This window comes from Aspergillus ruber (assembly GCF_000600275.1).
Source record: "Aspergillus ruber CBS 135680 unplaced genomic scaffold scaffold00022, whole genome shotgun sequence".
Lineage (NCBI taxonomy): Eukaryota > Fungi > Ascomycota > Eurotiomycetes > Eurotiales > Aspergillaceae > Aspergillus > Aspergillus ruber.
This window is the reverse complement of record NW_024467318.1, coordinates 209692-232843: the sequence shown is the minus strand read 5'-3', so window position 1 is coordinate 232843 and position 23152 is coordinate 209692. Positions and strand designations below refer to the sequence as shown.

Below are 23152 nucleotides of genomic sequence, written 5' to 3'. Positions count from 1 at the left end.
AAAAAAAAAAAAAAAAAACAAAAAAAAAGAAGAAAGCACTCACAACACGAATACAACAAAATGATGAAAAAGGCAACGGTCAAGAACCTGAATATAGGTAATCAGGTATACATACCTTTTTTTCTGGATCCTGCCTCTTGCCTATGTTTGTTCTTACGCCTTGTGCGCAGAGCACCAATTTTGCGGTGCCGACTTAACTTGACTGCTTGCCTTCTATTCCATGCAATGCAGTTAGAATAAAATAACGCAACCATGAACCATTGCTGTGACAATAGACTCGGAGGAACGTGAGGTATCCAGGAAATGAGCAAAGGAAGAGGGATATGTGGGACAGGAAAAAAGGAGCGATGATAATAACGGACGCCGGGGTATTGTATGCCTGGACACTATTTTTCTGCCGGTAGGTAAATTGGACCCAACTGGCCCGATGGAGAATCGATACGGCATGAGTTTTACAATACAGATGCCTCTTCCCTTTTCATCCCCGTAACGTATAGGGGTAACGTGTAGGGAAGATAAAGAAAGAGACCAAGTGAAGGGATGGCTGTGAGACCAAGGGTGGAACACCGACGTATGTTTGATATATCATTATCGAAGACCAAGCGGTGACAACTTGGATGCACGATAGAGAACAGATGGGTGATAATGGAGAAATAGTAGTCCATGCAGGAGACAAGCCACAGCTAACGAACAAGGAACGAGGTAAGCCCAACTCACCGGATGTGATATGCACTTGGTTCTTGCTTTGGGCTATTGCCAGGAATGTGAACCCGTTCTGATTCGGCAAGATGGTGGGTTCAGGACGGTAAGAAAACAAGGAACGAAGTACGGGGGGGTTCAAAAGGGAAAAGGAGAAAGAAGAGCAACCTATAAAGCTGATTGAATAAATAGAAACAAGTACGAGATAGGATCATAAGCGTATCATAAGATATCATAAAATGTCATAGGGGGATCATGGCATAGTGTTTTATCCATGCAGACATGACGAAAGGGAAAGAGGAAGAGAGAAAGAGAGAGAAAGAAGGAAAGAGAAATGAGCCGAGGACAAATAAGTAACAATTACAAAAAACAGAAGAGAATCATCTCCACGGATAATCAAGCAATTCTGTGGATACGTGGGTACAGAGTACGGAGGTGTAGTATACGGAGTACAGAGTGCAGAAGAGGAGAATAATGGGGATGCTCGGGATTATATGCTGGAGATAACGTACTCGAGGGACAGAACGTGATTCGTCCGTGGCATTGTTTGTCCCTGACCCATTCCAAGGACACTGTACCCATTGGAAGGTCCAGAGCATTGTCTACACGTATGTACCACTACTACCACTCTATGGGAGAGAACATGCACTATCTTCAATGGGATGCAGATAATTAAGGTGGCAAGATTGATCTACTATATGGCCTCCAATCACTGGACTCAGGTGTATCCACATCATCTCATGTGCTCTCCCTTTCTATGCTTATGGGGACTGACAGTGGCAAATGGTGGCGCACTGCCTTCCTGAATAGGAAAGAACGAGGTGGATGAAGTGCATTCCCACTAGGGCCGGATGTCTCCATCCAAATCACCAATGAGATCCATTTATTCGGCTGCTGTGACGTTGATCCTGCCGACACTCAAATCGAGTGAAAATACCGTGAGTCTTCGTGCTACCATGAACCCCTTTAGACAGAGGGAATTCCCTGCTAAGAATAATGCCAACATAAATGTCAGCAGTGGTAGAATATTCTTGATTGGAGTCGGTACGGACAAGTCTAGGCGGAAATTTTATCCGACCGAGTCACAGTGCGGGTGTGCTTTGCACATTCTGTACTCCAAAGTACACAATAATAATTGACATCCAATCCGATTTCCCCATCATCCACGTACAAAATTGCAAATATCTGTGTCTCCATAATTCTCTGAAGCCCTTCTCCATCACCGCAAACCTTCCGTTCCATAGGCGGCATGAGATACCTGCCAATCAGCGTTGTTCCTGGCCCACTTCATCCGAGTCATCATACCATTATGTACATGTACTATGTACTTATGGAAGTTCTACTCAGTAGTATACATAAGGGTGGTATTGTTATATGGGGAGCTTCAATTTCCATTGAGCCTATTTCTCTGCTCTGTACAGAGTAGAAGAGAGATGTATAGGTAGCTATATTTCGCTCAATCAGCACCCGAATACAGCGAATACAAATCAGAAAAATCATAAGCTGCGGAACCCTCTCTAAGCATCTAGAAAACTCCTACATATCGATCATCAATCGCCACAAACACAGCCATTTTCCATCCACCAAATCTATCCCTGCACTAATATCTACTGCAGAGTACTCTATACGGTATCCCCAGTGATGTCATCTCCAATCCTATCGACGATAGCCAGCGATCCATGGATAAGTGTTCCATGAAACCACTTATTGACAAATGCTGTTTCTATTCCTGTAGCAAATTGAGGCTAATGAACCGTGTTGCATCTGACCTTATGCCATTTTACCTACTGAATCCTAAAATAATTTCCATCCAACCTCTACCTTCTAATTACTTAATACTGCTTAGCACCAAACCGGGACTGCGGAATAGAACGGCCAGAACCATTTAGAACGCCCGGGGAAAACAAAACAAAAAAAAAAAAAAAAAGGCAAAAAAGACTGGAAAAAACCATGGTACATACAGAGGGACATTTTCTATAGAGTATTCTAGACTAAGTACAACCGCGGCCTCAGTTAGAGAAAAATCTGCTATAGACATGTGAAAGGGAGACAAATCCAGTGAATCTGTATCATCGTCATCATCATCAATTGTGTATTTGCTCAAAACTGGTATACAAGTATAAAGGAGAAAGAAAACAAACCAAAACTAATGCCACCCAAAGAATCCAACGCAAAAAAGCAAGTCATTATATTCACAGGACTCATTCATTAGAGTATAAAAATTAACATTACGTGCAATGATATGCAACGAAAAGAAAAGATGTGCCAACTCGATCATCGGTCGATTCCGAGCGAAGCTACTTTGCCGGCAAACCGTGCACCAGCGCTCCCTCGTTTATGCAATTTCTCCCGGTCCCTGCTGGAATTATCGAGAGAACTGCTCGGTGTATGTGACGATGACCCTGGGTAATCATTCCGAATTGTCGGGAGGGTTCCCAGCGTATCAGCAGTCGTCCTACCGGCGCCCACACCGATCGGTGGAGGCATTCGACTAGTTCGCTGGCTAAGGTATAGTTGCGCTGCTGGTGATAATGGGATTGGTGGAGGCTGTAATGGAATTTCGGCTCCATTCTGGACGAGTATTTCCGCAACGGGAAACGGAATTGCCTTAATTGAAGTGGCCGTACTGGGCCGCGAAGATGCACTGCTTGTCGGCGTCGAGCCAGGAGATGCGGGATCGGCCGCGGCCAGAGCGAGAAATACTGCGTGGGTATTGCGGGAGCGGTCCGTCACGTTGACATTGGCACGCAGAGCAATGCCATAGAGCACGCCCTGGATATCATGCTTTTTAATCGAGGCCAAAAGTGACTCATCCGGTGTCGTGAACCGGGAACGTGGGGATGGCAGCTGTTGCACATAGGTCCGCTCACTATATTTGGCGCTAATAAACTTCAGGCGCTGTTCACGAGTCGAGCTGGCACTCGGCTTCAGCGACTGATCCAACATGGCCTCCCAGACCATGTTGCTGACCCGGTTGCCAACCTGAAGGAGGATCTCGACAATGTCGTTTGAAAACGAATGGACGTCCAGCGTTAGAGACCGAATTTTCGAGATATGCGTTCCCAAAGACCGGTGAATACCACTGCACTCAATACACAGGATGATTCCCAGATTGATCGATACCCACTCGACTTTTGAATTTGACCCACAATCGGCGCACCAATTGTTTCCCTGGTCCGCATTGCGGACGGCTTGAAGCAACTTTGCTGGATCCTCGTCATAACTGTTGCTATCAGTACGGACGTAGCCGGGCCGTGCTCCGACAGTCGTCCGGCGATTCACGGTATTTGATCCCGTAGAGTTCGAATGATGGCCCGAATATGACGAGCTTTTCCCAGTAAAAACGGAACCGATGTCGCGGCCGGTGCCGTCATTCTTGGACGAAACCGCTGATTGAGGTGGTACGACACGGCCCTCGACAGCGCTTTGCAGGGCATTGTTGATGGCCCGGATCCAATTGGCCATATCCTCCTCCGATGTTGCCTGGTAGATACGCTTGTATTGAGGAGTAATCACTTCAAAACAGAATCGCCGTTCGGCATTCCGTGCCTCCCGCACGGAAGCCATCCGAAGATCGATGGGGTCCATGTGCAGGTCCAATTTCTGCTTCCAATTACTGTATTCGGAAAGTTTCCCTTGATCCAAAACAATCCAGAACCTGGAATGATTATTAGTCGAAAGAGGAAAAAAGAAAAAAGAGTTCTAATAGCCTCACTTATGCCATGCTTGTTTGTTGATACCCTTAGGATCAATGTGAGATCCAGGTCGGGACAGAGCCCAAAGAAGACCCTCCTTTCGATGTTGACCTAGCAAAGATTATTGGGTTAGAGCTAGAATTTAATAGAGATTACAGAAGGAAAAACAACCTACCACTTGCATCGGTAGGAGAAATGGATGCTCCTCCAGACGTACCCAGTACTGTCTGGTTGGTTTGTGACGACATGGTGGAAGTGTTGCTGATCACGTTGCGGACTTGAGATCCCGTGCTATCCGCGCGACCAAGCTCAGTTTCCGTATTCTGTGTTTGAGCCCCATTTGTTGTTGCCGATAACGTTGCTGGGGCGCCCTGATTCGGAAACGACTCCGGCTCGAGATACGTGTTGCTATTTTTCTCCAGAGCCCTCCTTTTTTCTTCCCTTTCTGTCCTAAGAAACTGAAACTCCTTGTCGGCCTGGGTGACCTCATGAACTAGGGCATCCAGTTGAGGAACCATGACCTCGACTTTGTGGGCTGCTGCAAGGAAATTCTTCGCCTGGGTGTCTGCGTACTTGGTGAGATGCGAAAGGACCTCTTGTTCTTTACGACCACCATGCAGGTCTTGCATGAACGAAGAGTAATCGAATCTCTTCAGCTCAAAGTTACGCCGCTTGGCTTGGTATTTGGAATCACTCTCGACACGTTTCTTCTCTTTCAGCGAATCCTGTCGCTGTCCGAGATAGCGACTGACGTAGGCATAGTAGTCCCTGCTTTCTTCTTCGAATTCTTTCTTCTTCGCCTCCGCTTGCTTGATGTCGTTGTTGTATAGTTTAACCAAAGGCTCAATGACCAGCTTTTGCAACTGGATCGTATTGACTTGCTCGTATCTGAGGATCTGCCGAGCGCTCTTTTCATAATAATGGTCGAGAGCAGGTTGGATCGCGTTCGCATTGGATGTGGAGGCCTCATTCAGTGCGCCCAAGAAACCCGAAACAGCTTCGTTGCAGGCAATTTGGGCTTGCTGAGCCGCCTCGGCTTTCTTGAGAACTTTCTTTATCTTGGTCCGCATGTTGCCCGTCTTCTGTTCCAACGCTTTCATTGTGGCGCGGAACAGCGGCCCGTCGTCAACGGCACTCATATCCTCACCAAGTCGTGAAGTTGGAAGGTCGAGTTTCACAGGAGGCGGCGGAGGCGGAACTTGAGGATGCGGGGGGTAATCATTATTAGTATTATTATTGGTGTTGCTGTTGTTATTAGCATTACTATTAGCATTAGTATCGCCGTTCTCAGATGGAGCGCGCAAAGGCATATGAGTGCTGGCTGTTGTGTCTGCATCACTGCCATGTGAACGAACTGAATGGGACGACGGCATGCGATTGCGAATTGGAAAATGAAGATCAAGGTTAGGCGACAAGAGCTGTGGACTTGGGAGTAAGCGGACATTGTTCTGCACCCAGAACGAAAAATGCGCCAATGTGTTCAGGCGATTCGCCCGCGAGTCATAGTCGAGGAAGCTGCAACTATTGCGCCAACCACCGCCTCTGTCTTCAACCGTTTTTGGAGGTTTCCATTTCCACGACCACTCGAACTGAACCGACGGGCTGCCTCCGGTAGAATAGTCCCCCACAAGTTGCACGTTCGAGTTATTCTGCAAGTTGGGGTTTGCATGGAACTCTCTAGTGATCAGGTTATCAAGTTCCTTGGAATTCGACGCATGCGCGAACGTCAGGCCTGTGAGGACGGTGTCGGTTACTTCTGGTAGAGATGTCGAGACCCCGTTGACAGTGGAATTCGCAGCATTGCCGGTCTGAGTCTGTCTCATGATAAAGGTGAAGTTGAATTGTAGCTCATCTTCGTTGTTTAGGCGCAATATGAAGTTGGGCACCTGGGCGGATGGAGGGGGGTCAGGGTCCTGCAAAAAGCCGTCCGCACAACATCCCAAGTCAGTCTCTGAAAAGCGTTTAATCCATTGCAAATATGCGATATTCTGCTTGGAGTTAGTTACTTACCTGTACATATTCAATTGGGCTGTCATCGCCAAGATCACGTTTTGCTGTGTATCTCGTGGCGGGGAACGCATTTGGGGCGAGGTTCAACAGAATCCGATTCTTCGAATTGATGACCGAAACATGCGAAACGGTAACTATAGGGTGCAGTTTGAATCAGTATAAGCCCCTCATTAATTCCGGAATCTAAGGGCACTCGGAGAAAAAACGGGACCAGGTCCCATCGGCCAGATCTAGCCCAGGTACCACACAGGAACCAACATACATCTAGACTGATCCTTGAAGAACAAAGTCCCCGTATCATCCAGACGACTTCCAACATTCCCCATCTTGAAACCGAAGACCGACCGAAGCAGATAGTTATAGGCACCGTTCAAAAAGGAAACCGGGAGAGGGGCCGGACCAGTTGAGAGTCACCATCGACGGTCTGCGCGCACACGGATTGAATGCTGCTGTTTCGAATAACAGGGCGGTCATCCAATTCGAGGGTTCTCTAAGCGCTCGCGAAAAGGAGGGGAGAAAACCCTCTGAATAGTGGGACGTGCTCGATAGATGGCAGACGATATTAAACGGCGCGTTTAGGAGGCAGGTCAGTCCACGGTCGGATAAAAGTCGCACTAGACTGTTGGGCCTGGTGTCGGAGATAAGAATGGTGCTTGTAGAGGCTGGATCCTGAGTCGAACAGCGATGATTTCGACACTGTAAGAGAAATTGGCGAGGGAGAATGAGTTGGAGAAAGTGTGAAAGAGATGGGAGGGAGTTAAGGTATTAGCCGCTGGGCAGTGTTTGGTGGTGGTGTTGGTGGTCGATCGGTCGGAGAAGAGAAAGAGGAGTGTCCCGCACTCGACTCGCTCAACAGACGGTGTGAATAAGAGAGCTTTATATTACTAGGATAGAAGAATATGGCTATTGTTAAAACCGATATATTATCATAACTGAGAGCAAAGAACAGAGAGAGAAAGAGAGAGAGAGAGAGGACTACGAAAGATGGTTGGATCCTACCCACGTTCCTCTGGTCACGTTCCAAAGAACTCTGCGCTCAATTGATCTTAATTGACCTAGTTATATTCATAGGATAATAGACTCGTCTCTATCCGGCCTCAACGGTCATCTCTTGATATACATTAAAAAAAATGACCTGTCTATTTGTATCCACGCGCAGTTCGCATTAACACTACAGCTGACCCCTATACGGAGCTGCAACGGTCACCTGAGACAGACAAAGCAAAGAAGACGACTACTATGGATGCAAAAAGCATTTTCTCTACAGAATATTCAGAGTTTTTCATGTTGTATATATCTAATAAAAGAAAATCAACAGGCAGCCCGACAACGCAATGGCTCAAGAACCATCGTGTTGCCAGACATATGGCAATGCTAATTATAGTATTAACAATCATACGCATGCATAGAAAATGAAACAAACAGTAAACTGCGGAGAGGCGGGTATAAATATGCTGTGGCACAAGACTTCTCTCGTGTAGGGTCATAACCCAGAAAGAATATAGAGAAAGCCTCCAGGGATGGTTCATGGAGGAATACCACACAAGAAAAGGAAACCAGTCTAAGACGATGAAACAAAAGAAATAAATCACGAGGTACCAGGTCGCATCTCAGATGTATCCAGTTGCCCGGTAGTCGCCGGATTTCTGGAGGTGCCCGGACGATGCTTCGGATGCTTCAAATGGTGACGACGGTGATGATCATGATCATGAGGATCATTTTCCTGCTGGGCCCATTTCATAACCTGGCCCTTCACATCACGCATTTCATGCATCCTTTGCTTGAATTCGCCGCGTTGCTTCGCACGGACGCCGCTGAGTTCATCCAGTTCTTCCTCTTCAGAACTGGAAATAGACAGGGAGGAGGTGCTGCTCTGCTGGAGGAAGGTAATCTGTCGACCCTCCTGCTTCTTGCATTCTCTCTGCTCATTCTTCATCGTGCCCATCCGCTCCGCATCGTCCTGACAGTCCAGGGTAGTGATGTGTAGACCGGGTAGGTTTGCCGACAAGAACCCCTTGAGCAAATGAAGTATCTTGGCATTAGGGCGATATGTACCGCTGTCATTATCAATGAACAATTCATAGTCTGCTGGGTCTGTAGAGATCTCTGTGGGCGCATCCTCCTGCGCTTCCTCGACCGGGATCTCATTCTCTTCGTCATGAGAACGATGCCGATGGTGGCGGTGCTTACGTCGTCGAAGGAAAAACTCGCCCGAATATGCGATGTAGATGGACACGTTGCTGTGCATCGTGTGCTTACTCAATAGGTCAATTCCGAATTCCTTGCCAGTTTCGGTGAAACGCATCTGTCCATCGAGGGTGAGAACATAAGTAAAGATCCGTCCACCTTGGCCGTAATGTGCAAACTCCAGGAATTTCTGGGTCATTTCGAAACACGGCGACGAGAACTGTCCGTTCTGAGTCGTGCGATCAAAGTTATAGACCCGCTCATGCTGGTGATGTAGGGCTCGGTTGAGAATCCGCCCGCGCAAACTCTGCGACGTGAACATACCAGCTACAAACGGCCTGAATTCGACATAACGATGGTAGAGCTGCCATGGCGCGGGGCCTCGAAATTGCATCTGAATCGCTTGAAAGCTAAATAGACTGTGTTAGCGAACAGAAGGAACAAATGGCATAGGGCGCAAACATACTTGTAGCGACTGATTGATTTCTTCCCATCCTGACCTTGAACCTCATCCTTTGTCCCTGCCAATCTTCCAATCAATGGCGAGAAGTGCTTGAACCAATAGTTAGGTCCCTGTGTGTAGACTTGGCCTCCGTCGTTGCCGGGCGTTTTCCCTAAACATTCGACACTGATAATCACATAGGAACTCGGGTCGTTGCGGCGCGAAGTAAACGCAGCCAAATTTCCGAAAATATAGACCCGCTTGCTGCCCATGCGCTTCTTGACCTTGAATTTCTGTTCCTTGATACCCGGCCAGTTCTCATTTATCGAATTGACCTGCACGTAGGCATTACCCAGTTTGTCATCGTGGTCCGCCGCATCCTCATCAAACACAACGCACTTGAGCTCGAAGCCCGACGCAGGCACGTTCGCAACGACCCACTCACTGTTCCAAACAGGATCCAGATTCTTGCGCACGGTAGGAGTGCGAAAAGTCAGCCCCGGGTCTTGCTTATGGCGTTGCGGCAAGCTAACTGATAGATGCGCAGCGATATACGGATCCGATGAAAAGGAGCCGAAATCCGCAAAAGGCAGGTTGTCACCGCGATGGAAGGTAAAGCGCAAGGTGTACCCGGGCGGCGCATGCGGAATAGGCGTATTATCGAAGCCTCCTGCTGGTTGATGGTCGCTATTAGAAGTATCGGCACCAGAACCACCAGCACCAGACTCGTCGTCTGGTGGAGAACCTTTTTTCATAGCGACTGTTTGATCATGGAGTTTATCGGCGTGGTCGATAAGTTTAGGAGCAATTTTGTCTCCCTGATGACGGGGGCGCACCCGGGGATGAGTGGTGGCGTCTTCTTCCATGGTGGAATTGTTGCTGCCTGCCACAGCAGCCGATGCGGGAGGGCTCCGGGGATGGAGGGGACATGGATTTAATTAACAGGGGAAGGGGAAAAAAGAAAAAAAAAAAAAAAAAGAGAAAGAAAAGAAAGAGGAGAAAAGAGTCCTAAGAAGAGGAGAATAAGAATAAGTAAAAATGTGATAATGGTAACTCAAAAAAGTCCGGTCCAAAATCAAGGGAAATAACCATCACCGTCGTTAGTATCGGAGGTAAGGCTCACTTGACCCTACTGGGCTGAATCCCCTCCACGCGGGCCAAGAAAGGCCAAGCTTTTGCCGATCGCCATCCGAGGAACCTTTAACGATGTCAGGGATGATATAACACTAATAGAGTGCATAGCAGTAACTATGATGCGAGATAGAAGTATAGAAATCCATTTATATTCTTGAGCTGTTCTTGATAACACTAAAGAAATCCCCGTCGAGGTATCATTAGATGGCGTTGAGATCTCGCTGAAATGGTAAAGAATAAAAAGCAACAAATAAAAGCTTGATCCTGCAAGCAATAATGATATCCATAAACGTCCAGAATATGACGGATAAAAGGCAAGACGCTGTACTGGCATCCCCACAACTGAGAAAGATCAAGCTCCCCGGAAGAGGAACTGCATGTCCTCAGGTGTCAACTTCTCTAACGCATCGCCCTGATCCTTGTTGATTGTTCCATTGATCAGGTTGGCCTTCTTTTCCTGAAGGAGGACAATCCGAGATTCCACTGAATCCTCAATGCATAACCGGGTGATCACACAAGGACGTCGTTGACCAATGCGGTGGCATCGATCAGCACTCTGCCATTCAGCTGCAGGGTTCCACCATCTAAATGAAGACCATTGATTAGCGTGACGTTTATACCAGAATAGGAACGTGGAACTTACGGATCAACGATGAACACCCTAGATGCCTCAGTCAGATTCAGCGCAACTCCTCCGGCTTTCAAGGAGACCAAAAACACCTCAACATCGACATTCTTCATGAAGTAGTCGATGGAACTCTGTCGCTGAGCTGGTGTCATACTACCGTCCAGCATGACAGTATTGAAGCCAGCTCGACGCAAACGCCATTCGACTAGTTGCAGCATCGAGGTAAACTGGGAGAATACAATGGACTTCTGGGTCTGTTTCTTGCTCCTCAGTTTGTAAAGCTCATAGACAAGCATTTCAATCTTGGTCGAAGAGGTCCAGTCCTCCATGCGAATCCGGTTGACAATCGAGTTCTTCTTGACATGCTCCTCCTCTTGCTCAATGTCTGGCTGTTCAAAGTCGATCGAAAGCGGGATATGGCAACGGGGACAGTCAACAATGGTATCGGAATCAAATGACTTAATATAATCCTTTGCACATCGACGACAGAAATCGTGGCGACAGCGAGACCGAATAGCTTCCTCGGCCGGTTCATCACAGATACAACATACGAGAACGTTCTGCCCAGTCTGCGCATGCTTCTTCAGGATGAGGTCCGGATGATTAGCAACCTGACGCATTTGCATGATCAGACCAAAGATGTTGGCGTAGTTGTTCAACATGACACCTTGGCTCACGTAGGTATCAAACCGTCGAGTCGAGTTGGTCATGATACTCTGGGAAAAGTCACTTTCAATCTCGCCGAAGAATTCGTTGTGCAGAACGACACTACATGCAACTGTTAGCAGATATCGATAGAAAGGCCAGGCAAACCGGAATACTAACCGTTTAGGAGGAAGCTCCATTGCCGCCGTGTGATCTCGCTTCACACGTCTAAGCATGATTCTGTCGGTAATCAGGCGAAGCTTGCCCAAAGCCTCCTTCCGAGCGTCAATGTTATTCATTTCGGTGACTGATCTCGTTAGAATAGAACAGGTGACATGCATATTGTGCTTACTTGGGTTAAGAATCTCCTGATTGAAAACAGAGACATGATCGAACCCCCTGCCATAGATGTTAGATCTTTTGAAACCTGGGAAGGTTGAGAGTAAACCATACCTGTGAGTGCAAGAGGTGCACTTTTTGTCGCGATCCTGAGACCAATGTAGGGACCGGCAGTCACACACTTTACAGAAGTAACACGCAAATGGCTGGACTTCGAGGAAACGCAAAAGCGAGAAAAATTCCCCAATCCTGTTCTGCACCGGTGTCCCAGAAAGGCACCACTTGTAGGTGGCTTTCAACGCGAAGCAAGCACGGGCAACACTGGTAGTACGTTGTTTGATACTATGTGCTTCGTCAAGGATGAGACGGTGGTAATTGATGGAATGGATAACGCCTTCACAATTAGCATGACTGACTGTCGTTTAGAAGTACCGAGATGTAGTCCACTCACTATCTTCCTTGACAATACCATCCGCGCGAGCCCACCCTTTCGATTCTTTCCGATAAATCGATTCAAGCCCAGAATCTATCTCAGGAGTTAGAACTATTCTTTTGAACCGCTACTCGAGAATAGAGGTCTATACAAGATATCATAATAACGTCGTATTTCATAAGGTCCTTCTTTTTCAAAGACTTGATCTTGGAGTTCGAGTTGTGATAGACAAGAACCTTTAGTTGGCCGCTGGTGTATTCCTGCAGCAAGGTTAGGGCTGTTTCGAGGCCAACATCGTCAGGTAGGAACAAACCTGAATCTCAGACTGCCACTGCATAAGTGCCACAGGAGGAACAGCAACAAGGGAAGGCTTTCCAACGGGGTAGTCCGACATCAGCAGGGAGACTGCCTGTATTGTCTTTCCCATGCCCATCTCATCACCCAGCAGACCGCCCTTATATTCAGACTTTTCTTGCTGCATCATCCAGTTTAAACCCTCAAGCTGGAACGACTTCAGTGTTCTAGATATACCGGGGGGTTGTTTAGCTGGCACGGGTGTGATTGGTGGTGTCTTCTTCAATTCATCCCACATTGTCTTAATAGACGGGTGCTGGCCTTCGAGCTTCTTCCGTTCCCTCCATGCCTACATAAGAGATCAGCAACGGGATCCGAATCTGAGAGAAGGCTTTTCCACTTACACGGTTACTCATCCAGAATGGCTTACCGACAGTTGAAACCCGTGTTCCTTTGCGAGACCGTGGGTTTCTTGCGTTACCATTCCTCGCAGGCGGAGGCGGCGACGGCACCTCCTCTTCCAACATAAGCATCAATTCATCTTCGCTGTCAAGCATGTCACTGTCAAGAATTTCATCCTCAGAATCAGAGCCAAGAACCATTCGCGGACCGCTATATATATTCTTGCCATTCTTGTCACGCGGCCGCACTTTTTCGTACTCCGAGTCAGGGCTCTCAAACTCGGAAGTTTCATACTCTGTAATAGCATCCTCGTCACTCACATACTCGCCAGGAGAGAGCTTCCGTCGTTTTGAGTTGATTGCCCTGTATTCCTCAGCTTGCAAGGCACGAGCCAGAGATTCATCCATGTCTTTGGCGAAGCCCGACGGACCTCTCTTTCGCCCTCTCTGAGTACCAAGAGACATTGTGCTGGAGCGCAGCTCCGCGGCACGAGCGGAAGCACTGACTCTCTTATTCGGTCTATTCCCATCAGATTCAACGGGAGTGATAGCGACGCTGGTCGCTGGAGTACTGCCTGAAGCATTCTCGACTGACGATCGTGACGAGGAGGTATGTGAAGCCGATAGATTCTTCACTGGGACAGCAACCTGGAGCGAGTGACTGCGACTCGGGCCAGCAACTTGTTTATTATTCGCGCTGGCATTGTCTCGAGAACGGGCCAGTCTCGCGGACGTGCGTCTAGCAGGAGGCGTATTATTTGAGGACGTATCATTTAACGGAGCTGGATCTTTATCAAGGATAACCTCGTTAGCATTTAGAAATATTCAAATGGCAGAAAATAGCCTGGTTGATAAATCTCCTACCAGTCCTCACTACCACAGCGGCCCTGCGTCCCATAATGGCAGCAAAATATGCACGTTGACTCGAAGAAGCTGTCTAAATTCTATACAGCGATTTATTCGATATCCAAATGCCAAATTCAATGTGCTTGTTGTGAATGGCGGACAGAAGATGGCCAGACATCTGGTCAACAGGAAGAAATCGGAGAACCGGGCGGACGAGGCGAACGAGGCGACATGTCCATTGGTAAGGGATGGAAAACTCTTCACGGCGCCTGCTGCCTGATTCAGCAACTCAAATCCATTGTCTATTCAGTAAACATCAAGTCCTCTACCGAACAAATTTTCTTTTTTTTTTTTGGTGGTACATCTTTCTCTTGCCACTAGACACGAACCGATAAGAGCCCGTATCACCGTATCGCCGCAGGTCGCGTTAATTGAAACGCGAAATCATCACGGGTTCCTGTGACTGTATAGTACCTTGTCAGGTCATTTTGAGCTTTTTTCTTTTCCTTTTCCTTTTTCTTTCATACAGTTAGATTTACGAGGGAAACTACTGATTCTTCAATATGTGCGTTAAAACATTTATAACTTTTTGTTATCCATGTGGCTAACCTCTTCTACAGGCGCAGGAATCAAATCCGTGGGCCGTACGTATTTAATTTGTACAGCTCTTGCAGCAGCCAAGTTCAGTCAACTGACAACAATTGCAGACAATCTGCACTGACAGATTTCCTAGCTGTTAGTTTTGATTTGTTCTCCTTGATAAATCCCCGCTGACATCTGTGATTCCGACTACATAGTCCAACAACATCTCCGCTCATCAGATTCATCAAGACTATCGCAGACGTGTACAAGAAGCAGAGGAACGAGAGGCCGAACAACAAGAGACCGCTGAGCAGGAGGAATCACAACATGAAGCTGACGATAACTACGAAGAGACACACGCAGGCGAATTGCCTGAACAGAAGAAGAAGCGCAAGCGAAAGGAGGCGACTACGCTGGCAAAGATCAAGCAGAGTAAAGAGTTTTCCCGGCGTAAATCTCGACGCTTGATGGACGTGGCCGATGACAATAATGATGAGGAGGATGATGATATGATTGCAAAAGATATGATAGATGAGAAATCTCGGCCGATGCCGGGGCAGCTTGAGAACTGTGAAAAATGCGGGAAACGTTTCACGGTGACTCCATACAGCAGGGCGGGCCCAAATGGAGGATTACTTTGTGCGAAATGCTCGAAAGAAGTCGCAGACCAGGGCAAGAAAGCTGTACCGAAGAAACGCGGGCCGAGAAGTGGCCGTCGGCAGGTTCAAAGTAACTTGCTAGATGGGATTATCCAATACGGCACAATGAGCTTGGTAGAGATGTGTACAAAGGTATGTCAACGACTTCTTGGATAATGGTAGGTATGTTGACAGTCTATCATAGAAAGTTGCCGAGAATATCGACGATGTGGAAGAGTTTGGAGATTTGCCCTCGCCATTACTTCATCGTCTCAGCCAGATTTTGTCCAAGAGACGTGTACTCACCTCGAGGACTCTGAATCTCTTCTTACGACCTGAGCTGCATTCTATTGACATCTATGATTGCGCCAGTGAGTATAGTCTATTCGTTTCTCTGACCCAGGTTTAACTGTTTTGTAGAGCTCGAAACAGATGATTTTCAAAAGATATTCGCATATATGCCATCTTTGACACAAGTTAATCTCCGGTATGCGGGGCAATTGAAAGACAGGGTCTTGGAGTACATGATGGGGCAGAACCCGCAGATCAAGTATTTGCAGTTTGATGCAGTCAATCTTGTCACCGATGCATGCTGGCGGCGAGTGTTCCAGAAGTATGGACTGCAACTGGAGAGTGTGAAGCTATCTAATCTCGACTACTCTTTTGACGATGAGACTGTCGAAGAGCTGTGCAAGCATTGCGCCGGACTGCGACGCTTGAAACTCACGCAATGTTGGAAAACCGGGGACAGATCGCTTAAGGCGATTGCAGGATTAAAATCATTGGAGCATTTGTCGCTCAACTTTGTCAAAGAAACCAGTAAAGAGGAATTGGGAGACATCATTCTGAATGTCGGATCGAACCTGCAGACCTTGTCTTTGGACGGATTCCACCACGCGGATGACCATCTGCTCGGACTTATCCATTCCAAGTGCCATTCGCTCGGCAAATTTCGTCTCTCCGATAACGCTGTGTGTACGGATCACGCCTATGCACAACTGTTCACTGGCTGGCAGAACCCTCCTCTGGAGTATGTGGATCTCTCGTCGACACGCGACGTGGATTACTCCAACCCAGACGGACCAGAGGAACCGGTTGGCCTAGCATCTCAGGGGCTCGTTGCTCTGATGGACCATTCAGGGTCCAAGATTCAGAAATTGAGCATTGCATCGTGTCGTCACGTGTCGCGCGAGGCATTCGAGGAGGTATTTTCTGAGGGTAAGAAATATCCACACCTGACAGAGCTGGATGTCTCGTTCAACACAGTCATGGATGACTTCCTGATCGGCAGTATCTTCCGATGCTGTCCGGCCATTAAAAAGTTGGTCGCCTTCGCTTGCTTCAACGTTCGCGACGTCCGGGTTCCTGCAGGGGTTGCCTTGATTGGAGGTTTGAGAGCACAGGGCCCTATCGTGGTGGAAGGCGGGTATTAGAAATAAGCTGTTATACCCAACATCAACGTATGGCACCGGTCTGCAGATTATGGAGCTGCCCGGCTTCTTGAGCGTATTTTGCTTTCAAGCCTTTCAACTACCATAATATCATGAATATGACGTATGTGTATGTCCATCTGAATCTATTTTTGTTTTGTTTTGTTTTGCTTTATTTATTTATTGCGTTGTTTTCCATCAGTAGCGAGACTGTTCGCTTATGGTCAGTGTGCACGGAGAAGACAGCGACTAATGGTGGTTAATGAGACAGCAGCTTCAATGGGGACCCGAGATATGGTAGATCATGCGATTTCCGTATAAATTGAATGAACTGATGCATCCGCCAGCCGCAGCTAGACTCCGTATTAATTAAATGTCATGAGAAGTCTCCGGGTGCTGATTTAGCCATGGGAATAGTACATCATACGGGCGGATAGAAACTGAAGTATGAGAATGGAGTGGATTTTAGTGCTGCTGATCCTATGCACCAGTTTAAGCATCCGTATATCATCCGTTTCAAGTTGAAACTGGCAGATCTTTAGCTGAGTAGAAGTATTCTGAGTGCTCTGTACTCTGTATACTTGTAGACTCCAAAGAATAATCAGTCTGTAGAGGACGGATAGAGTACAGAGTAAAGAGTACACACATTTGAAATACTCTTCACTAGGCTCAATATAAACTGCATACAGTCTGCACGCTAGATACAGTTTCAATAGAGCCGCCAATAATTGACACATCTCGGAGGCATACAGAAACACAGAGAGTCAGAGCTCTTCCCCTGTAATAGATTTGACAATGTTTCTGTTGGTACTTCATAGTATCTTCTTTTAATTTCATCCCTGCTCTCTTTCTTCATTTTTCATTCTTCAATTCTTCATTTAATTGTCCTTTTTCTTTGTGCTACACTTAATATGGCAAAGACCGCGTTGCTATAATTAACTTGCAGCTGTGCCTCACTCGTCGCTCCTCCACATCCCCAAAACGGTTAACTGTGTTTCTGTCAGTGTCAGTGTCAGTGGTTAGTCTCCTTTTTTCTTTTTCTTTCAATTTTTTCTTTCTCGTCCGACCTGGAGGGCTGGTCTCTCTGGGGATTCTAATACTTGTGCTTGCCCATCCATAATACTTGTACATCCTCTCTCCTGTTGCCGAAAAAGAAACGAGACGCAGAGCTTGTTTATTATTATGTGAAACCCGGCAATCTCTCCTCCCCACCCAACTATCCAAACTATCCTATACTCATTCCACACGAGGTCTCTCTGCGAACTCGATTGGATAGTTTTAATTCCTCCCCTGCCAGAAGCTTCCAATCCTCATATTTTCGCTTTCCATTCATATTACTACCAGTTTCTTGTCTACCAACTATCGGCGACTATTATCCTGACTAGTCATTCCTCTCCATTCCTATTCCCATTCCTATTCGTCCCGTTTTGTCTTGTCTAGTACCAACAACATTCTTTATTTGTCTTATTCCCTTCTACTATTATCGTCGCGACAGCTGTCTCCCGTATTGCTTGCTTGCTGCTGCCCGTTATTGACTCAGATCAGTCATATTAATCTATCAATACGAACCCCCCGCCGCGGTCTCGATCGATTATATGAAACAAGCGGCGCGGCCCAAGTGCGCGCTGGTTGATTTTTTTGCATAACGATCCCCCAGCTGGGAGAAAATCTAGTCTAGGGGCGATAATTTCTTCTAGTCCCATCGAGATGCCCATCAAAATCCCCAAAGGGTTTGCCCGGCGCAAGTCGTCCGGTAACGTTCTGGAAGAATCCGAAAATCCTCCTCAGTCTTCCTTTCGCGTCATTGAGCGTCCTTCCATGGATGCAAGATCTCTCAGTGAAGGCAATCTGCTGGCTCCCAAGAGTGCGTTGATGGCACGCCGATCTTCACAGCCGCTAGAGGTCCCAGATAACAATATCTTTGCGGGCTCCTCGAGACCCTTCAACAAGAATCGGTATGCTCTGTCGTCCTTACACACTCCGGTGAAATTATTCAAACGCAGCTAACAGGTCACAGTGATAGTGGAGGAACCGATACCTCGGCCGTCACCGCCGGAACGTACGAGAGCTCCTCATCGCTACGCTTCAGTTCATCGTCCACCAGTCGTCCCTCGAACGAGACGCCGGCTCCTGAGAATACCCAATCGTCTCAGTCCCGAGGCTTCCACGACATTCCTCCGTTGAGTGGTGCGCTGCGGGCCGCTGGCCGGACACTCTCCTTTGGTGGACGGTTCTACAAAAACTCCGCACCCCAGCAACAGCCTCCACCACAACCAGACTCGTCCAAAACCAAGACAATGACAACTGCCACACCTCCGAAAATATTCGACACGGATTTGAACTTGAACATGGGGAAGGAGAGTGATTTTCAGAGTATGCTGGAAGATTTCGGGAGCCCGAAAGAGGCATCTTTTGGTGATGAACTGGCAGATCCGGTATGAGAGAAAAAAAAAAAAAAAAAAAAAAAAAAAAAAAAAAAAAAAAACCCTCTATTCGATTGCTATCATTCTATGTGTAATTGCTAATTTACTACTCAGGAACCACATTCTTTCTCGTCACCGTCTCAAACTGGGAAAGCATCGCGGCCGCCGCCGATCAACACAGATAGATCAAAGGTAGTCGAACCTTCCCCGTACTCGTGGGACAGTCGTCACTCGGAAGAAGGCCTACTGGGCACATTTGATTCTGGTCGGAGAGATTCGTTAGCAGCTCAAGTCAGTACCATGTCTATCAGCGGAGGACGCAAATCGGTCCCTCCAACTACTACCCCACCGCCGGCCACTACCTCGCACCGTGCTCTGGGCCGACCCAGGGCCGGAGCTGACAAGGGGCTGAGAAGGAGCATGATTCATTCCGAAAAGCGGGACTCAGCTCCGGTGGAGGACGAGGACGCTCGGTTGATCATGCAGGCGCTGTATTCGGGTAAAGGCAACACTCACGAAACGGAAAACGAACCTCTCTTCGGGCATGCAAACGAAGACCTTCAGGGTCCATCTCCACTGCGCGTTCGCAAATCACCTACGCTTTCGGAGTATAACGATGCACGACTTGCTGTCCAGTATGAAAACCATGTACCGAAGTCCACTTCACCGACCAACAAAGTCATGACCCCATCGCAGTTCGAGCATTATAAGCAACAACAGGAGCTGCGAAGGGCCAACAGTGATGCGTCAAAAAGTGAATACTCTTCGGAGAGTGAATTTGACGAAGACGATGAAGCGGAGAAGAACCGGGAGGCAGAAAGACAGAGACGGAAGCAGGAAGCCCACTTGTCGATCTATCGCCAACAGATGATGAAAGTCACTGGCCAGCAGCAGTCGTCAACGCCATCACTCCGCCCGGAGGTGGACCGGTCCAGTAACAGTGACCCGAACCTGACGGTCCGGTCATCCATTCCAGGGAATCCATCCACAAGCGGAAAGAGTAACGACGGCGGTGATGATGATGAAGAGATTCCATTGGGCATCTTGGCAGCCCATGGATTCCCAAGCAGGAATCGTCCCCCCACACGGCTCAGCACTCCCCGATCGATTCCCAATCTCCGATCTTCATTCCAGCTTCCTAGGTCATCTGCGAGTTCAGCTCACGGTGACCAAAGTACCGTCAATCATGCCAGCTTGCCTGCTTTTGCCAAGAATCTGCCACGAGATCCTTACTACGGAGCTAGTATTGTCAATCCTACTAACCGGGAACCTTTGGCTCTGGGTGGAGGTATATCCGCACAGGCAAATCCTTCGTCGTCCGCACTGCCTCCAGGAGGCTTGGTGGGAGTTATTGCTACAGAAGAACGGGCTCGGGCCAACCGACGCGGCAGTCCCAATACTCAGGCGATGTACGAACATGCAGCATTTGGAGGGAGCACTCCTCATCTGGCCGGTGGTATTCCTAGGCCCTACTCAATGATGGGCATCAATCCGCCAAGTGCACCTTCACCCCAGTTGCCAGTCTCTGCGACAGAGCAGGCACAGATCCAGTTATCGCAGCAAATGTCGCAAATGATGCAGCTGCAAATGCAGTGGATGCAACAAATGATACAGATGCAAAGCGGGCAGGGCTCGCTACAACCGCCACCGCAAATGCCAACGGCCGGTCCCTTACCATCTATCAATGTCAACCCGAATGGCAGACCCGCGTCGATGCCAGCAGCTGGGCCTTTGAACCCTGCCGCCACCGGATCGCAAGGTGGTCAGAGAGCTCTCAGTATGTTGAATCCGCAATCGTCTCGGGTGAATACTGGTCCCCCAATGGCGTATGCTGCGGGCGGACTTCGTCCTGGTACGCCAGCTGGGCAAAGTTATGTACCATCGATTGCGCCATCCGAACGTAGCAACGTTGGTGCAGGGCCTCGATATCGACCAATGTCGGCTATGCAACCGGAGCAGGGATCGTCATTGGTGCCCCCCATGTCAAAACCATGGAATGATGAAAACCAGAGGTCGACCGTTTCGCTTGTCAACCCCTCTGCGCCATCAGCCACTGTTCGCCCTGTCTCGAGTGCCGGTTTCTCTATTAGTGCTAGTAGGCCCCAACAAGCTGCTACTGCGGAGGACGACGAAGATGACGATGAGGGCTGGGCCGAACTGATGAAAAAACGAGAAAGCAAGAAGAGCAACTGGAAGACGAAACGAGAGTCTTCGAACCTGAGAGATCTGTTGAACGTCGTACATTGACGGGCGCACATATCTCTCCCCGTTTCCTATTTTACAGCCAATTTCTGCCATTTGTTTTGGATATGAGCAATTCCCCCCCCCCTTACCACAATATTTGACGCAATGACACTCGCATCTATTTACGAAAGCTCTTGATTTGCCTTCGGGCTCATAGTTATGGGATGGTGGACGGCGTTTTCAGGATTTGGTGTCTATCTATTTTATGTGTCTTCAGGATTTATGGGAATTTCTGTCAAAGTAAATGCTAGAGCGATGGTCAATTTCTGTACTTAATCATAGACTAATATACCGAATCTGCAAGCGGACCATAGGGTGACAATGCACGTTCTTAAATGCCAGCCAAGTTTTTAATTATATCATTGGCTTCGCATCGGACACGCTCCAGGATGGTAGCAACAGGCAGAGCCTCCTTGATCAGTCCAACTCCAGTCCCAGCATATGTAGTCATTCTCCCGGCTGGCCCCCATCCGTCATCGCCTTTCTTCATTTCTTCCTGATAGAGTCGCCTGTTCTCCTCATCATCCATTCCTTTTTCGACAGCATCGACATAACTCTCGTTGACCACACCGCGCCCATCGTACCGATCCGGCCAGCCACCAATCCCTCTCACCCGATCATACACCGTCGACCGGACCGTATTACGGCCTCCATCAGACACACGCAGAACCTCTGCTTGATACCCACGAGCAACAGTTGCTTCTGACGATGCCAGAAAGCGCGTCCCCATAATGACTCCTGATGACCCCAGTGCCAGAGACGCAGCCATACCACGTCCATCAACGATGCCTCCTGCTGCTAGGATGACGGGTAAAGCATCCTTTGGCGCGTGATTTACGTGCAGCGCATCCCGCACCTCGGGCACCAGCGTGACGACGGACGCTGAACGGGCCAGCCCATGACCTCCTGCATCTGACCCTTGAACGACCAGAACATCCGGCCGCAGCGCCTTAACCACGTCCACCGCTTCCATCACCGTCCCGACCTGCACCCAGATCTTCGTCCGTCCGTTCGTCGCAGTCCGCACACGCTCAACCCACGCCCGCAAGTCATCAGGCTGCGACCTAGGGGCGAAGAACCACACCGCGCATGGCTTATACCTCCCAATGGAAGCGACTGCGATCTCCAAATCCGCGCCCCAGTTGATAAACCCCACACCCACGGGAAGAATACCCGTCTCGGCGTGGAAATCGCGGGTCTCAGCGTTTTTGGATTCCCTCACGAGCCGGGTGGTTTCTTCTAGGTTGCTCTCCAAGTTAGAAACGTCGAATCCGCCTGCGAGAAAACCAAGACCTCTTGCTTCTGAAACGGATATTGCTAGCGGGGGCAAGGCGATGTTGAGCATCGGAGCCGAGGCTATTAGAGGAGCCTTCGTCCATGGGTAGGTTGATTGAAGGACTGGGTTGGAGGCAGTCATGGTTAATTGAAAGCGGTGTTCTTTTATCTACAAAATGTGAAATATATACAGTATTCAAAGAAAGTGCAAGTAGTAAGAAAGGATTCATGTTGGAGAAATAATATAACCTAATTTGGAAGCATAACCTTATGCCGTCTATAATGCACAGAACCACGTGACAGTCACGGGATTGAATCGGCATTTTGATAAGACAAGCAGCTCTCGCAGCTCTCTTTCTGATAGTCTCCAACCTGGAATTTAGCCATACAGCCCGGAATAGAGAGAGCCACAGCATCTTTTTATTTCCTTCTTTTCTATCTTATCCATTCTCTTTTGCATTCTTCCTTTTCGTTTTTTTTTTTTTTTTTGTGATACCCCCCCTTCGCTGTGTTTTTGCCATCTATTCTGAAGTACATCTTTTAATATCTTTTCGCTTTTGGTTGCTTCGAGAGAAATTGCACGCGTCCACGTAGGTCAATCCTCCTGTCGAACTTTGAAGGAAAAGATTTAGCTAATGCCTTGGCAGTTGATTCTGGCTATCCTTTAAATAATTTGGAAAGACTTTGGATTAAAGCAATAATTCACAAAGATGAACGCACCTGACAGGTAGGGAAGCCTTTTCTTTCTGCCTTCTTTATTTTATTTTATTTTGTTTCTTTTTTCTTTTTTTTTTTTTTTTTTTTTTT

At 48.0% G+C, this 23152-nt stretch overlaps 8 protein-coding genes across 8 annotated transcripts in view; 3 read left to right on the top strand and 5 right to left on the bottom strand.

Annotated features, from left to right (window-relative positions):
- Positions 1-2973: 2973 nt before the first annotated feature.
- On the bottom strand, positions 2974-6730 carry EURHEDRAFT_460722 (putative ARF GTPase activator (Csx2); the record flags this gene model as incomplete). Its single annotated transcript, XM_040784673.1, has 5 exons — positions 2974-4357; positions 4415-4505; positions 4570-6307; positions 6405-6538; positions 6667-6730. The coding sequence occupies 5 exons, from the start codon at positions 6728-6730 to the stop codon at positions 2974-2976; spliced, it is 3411 nt and encodes a 1136-aa protein (XP_040636988.1).
- A 1013-nt stretch (positions 6731-7743) lies between these two features.
- EURHEDRAFT_516920 (C2 domain protein) lies at positions 7744-9899 on the bottom strand (the record flags this gene model as incomplete). The annotated part of the gene is made up of 3 exons (XM_040786518.1): positions 7744-7778; positions 8097-9001; positions 9058-9899. 3 exons carry the CDS (start codon positions 9897-9899, stop codon positions 7744-7746), a joined length of 1782 nt encoding a protein of 593 aa, XP_040636987.1.
- A 403-nt stretch (positions 9900-10302) lies between these two features.
- On the bottom strand, positions 10303-14107 carry EURHEDRAFT_414508 (DNA repair protein RAD16). The gene is made up of 10 exons (XM_040782454.1): positions 13772-14107; positions 12911-13695; positions 12526-12855; positions 12364-12472; positions 12231-12305; positions 11894-12173; positions 11793-11839; positions 11621-11747; positions 10811-11563; positions 10303-10751 (listed from the first exon to the last, which is right to left on the bottom strand). The coding sequence occupies exons 1-10, from the start codon at positions 13803-13805 to the stop codon at positions 10520-10522; spliced, it is 2772 nt and encodes a 923-aa protein (XP_040636986.1). The 5' UTR covers positions 13806-14107; the 3' UTR covers positions 10303-10519.
- Positions 14108-14137: 30 nt separating this feature from the next.
- rad7 (DNA repair protein Rad7, protein) lies at positions 14138-16875 on the top strand. The gene is made up of 6 exons (XM_040782453.1): positions 14138-14318; positions 14374-14397; positions 14461-14488; positions 14551-15126; positions 15179-15344; positions 15394-16875. Coding segments are annotated over exons 1-6 (1809 nt in total). The 5' UTR covers positions 14138-14316; the 3' UTR covers positions 16407-16875.
- On the bottom strand, positions 16535-17198 carry EURHEDRAFT_160822 (uncharacterized protein). Its single transcript, XM_040777804.1, has 3 exons — positions 17050-17198; positions 16824-16930; positions 16535-16756 (listed from the first exon to the last, which is right to left on the bottom strand). The coding sequence occupies exons 1-3, from the start codon at positions 17086-17088 to the stop codon at positions 16663-16665; spliced, it is 240 nt and encodes a 79-aa protein (XP_040636984.1). The 5' UTR covers positions 17089-17198; the 3' UTR covers positions 16535-16662.
- A 912-nt stretch (positions 17199-18110) lies between these two features.
- Positions 18111-21073, top strand: EURHEDRAFT_404412 (uncharacterized protein; the record flags this gene model as incomplete). The annotated part of the gene is made up of 3 exons (XM_040780308.1): positions 18111-18358; positions 18421-18838; positions 18941-21073. The coding sequence occupies 3 exons, from the start codon at positions 18111-18113 to the stop codon at positions 21071-21073; spliced, it is 2799 nt and encodes a 932-aa protein (XP_040636983.1).
- Positions 21074-21401: 328 nt separating this feature from the next.
- On the bottom strand, positions 21402-22487 carry EURHEDRAFT_460404 (nitronate monooxygenase; the record flags this gene model as incomplete). Its single annotated transcript, XM_040784646.1, has 1 exon — positions 21402-22487. The coding sequence occupies one exon, from the start codon at positions 22485-22487 to the stop codon at positions 21402-21404; it is 1086 nt and encodes a 361-aa protein (XP_040636982.1).
- A 292-nt stretch (positions 22488-22779) lies between these two features.
- The window catches only part of EURHEDRAFT_414501 (DNA-directed RNA polymerase II core subunit RPB11), a 1653-nt gene continuing 1280 nt past the window's right edge, over positions 22780-23152 (top strand). The window contains exons 1-2 of the mRNA XM_040782452.1: positions 22780-22935; positions 22993-23072. Of these exons, the coding sequence (XP_040636981.1) occupies positions 23056-23072 (17 nt within the window). The 5' untranslated portion in view covers positions 22780-22935; positions 22993-23055. The remainder of the gene's footprint in view (positions 22936-22992; positions 23073-23152) is intronic.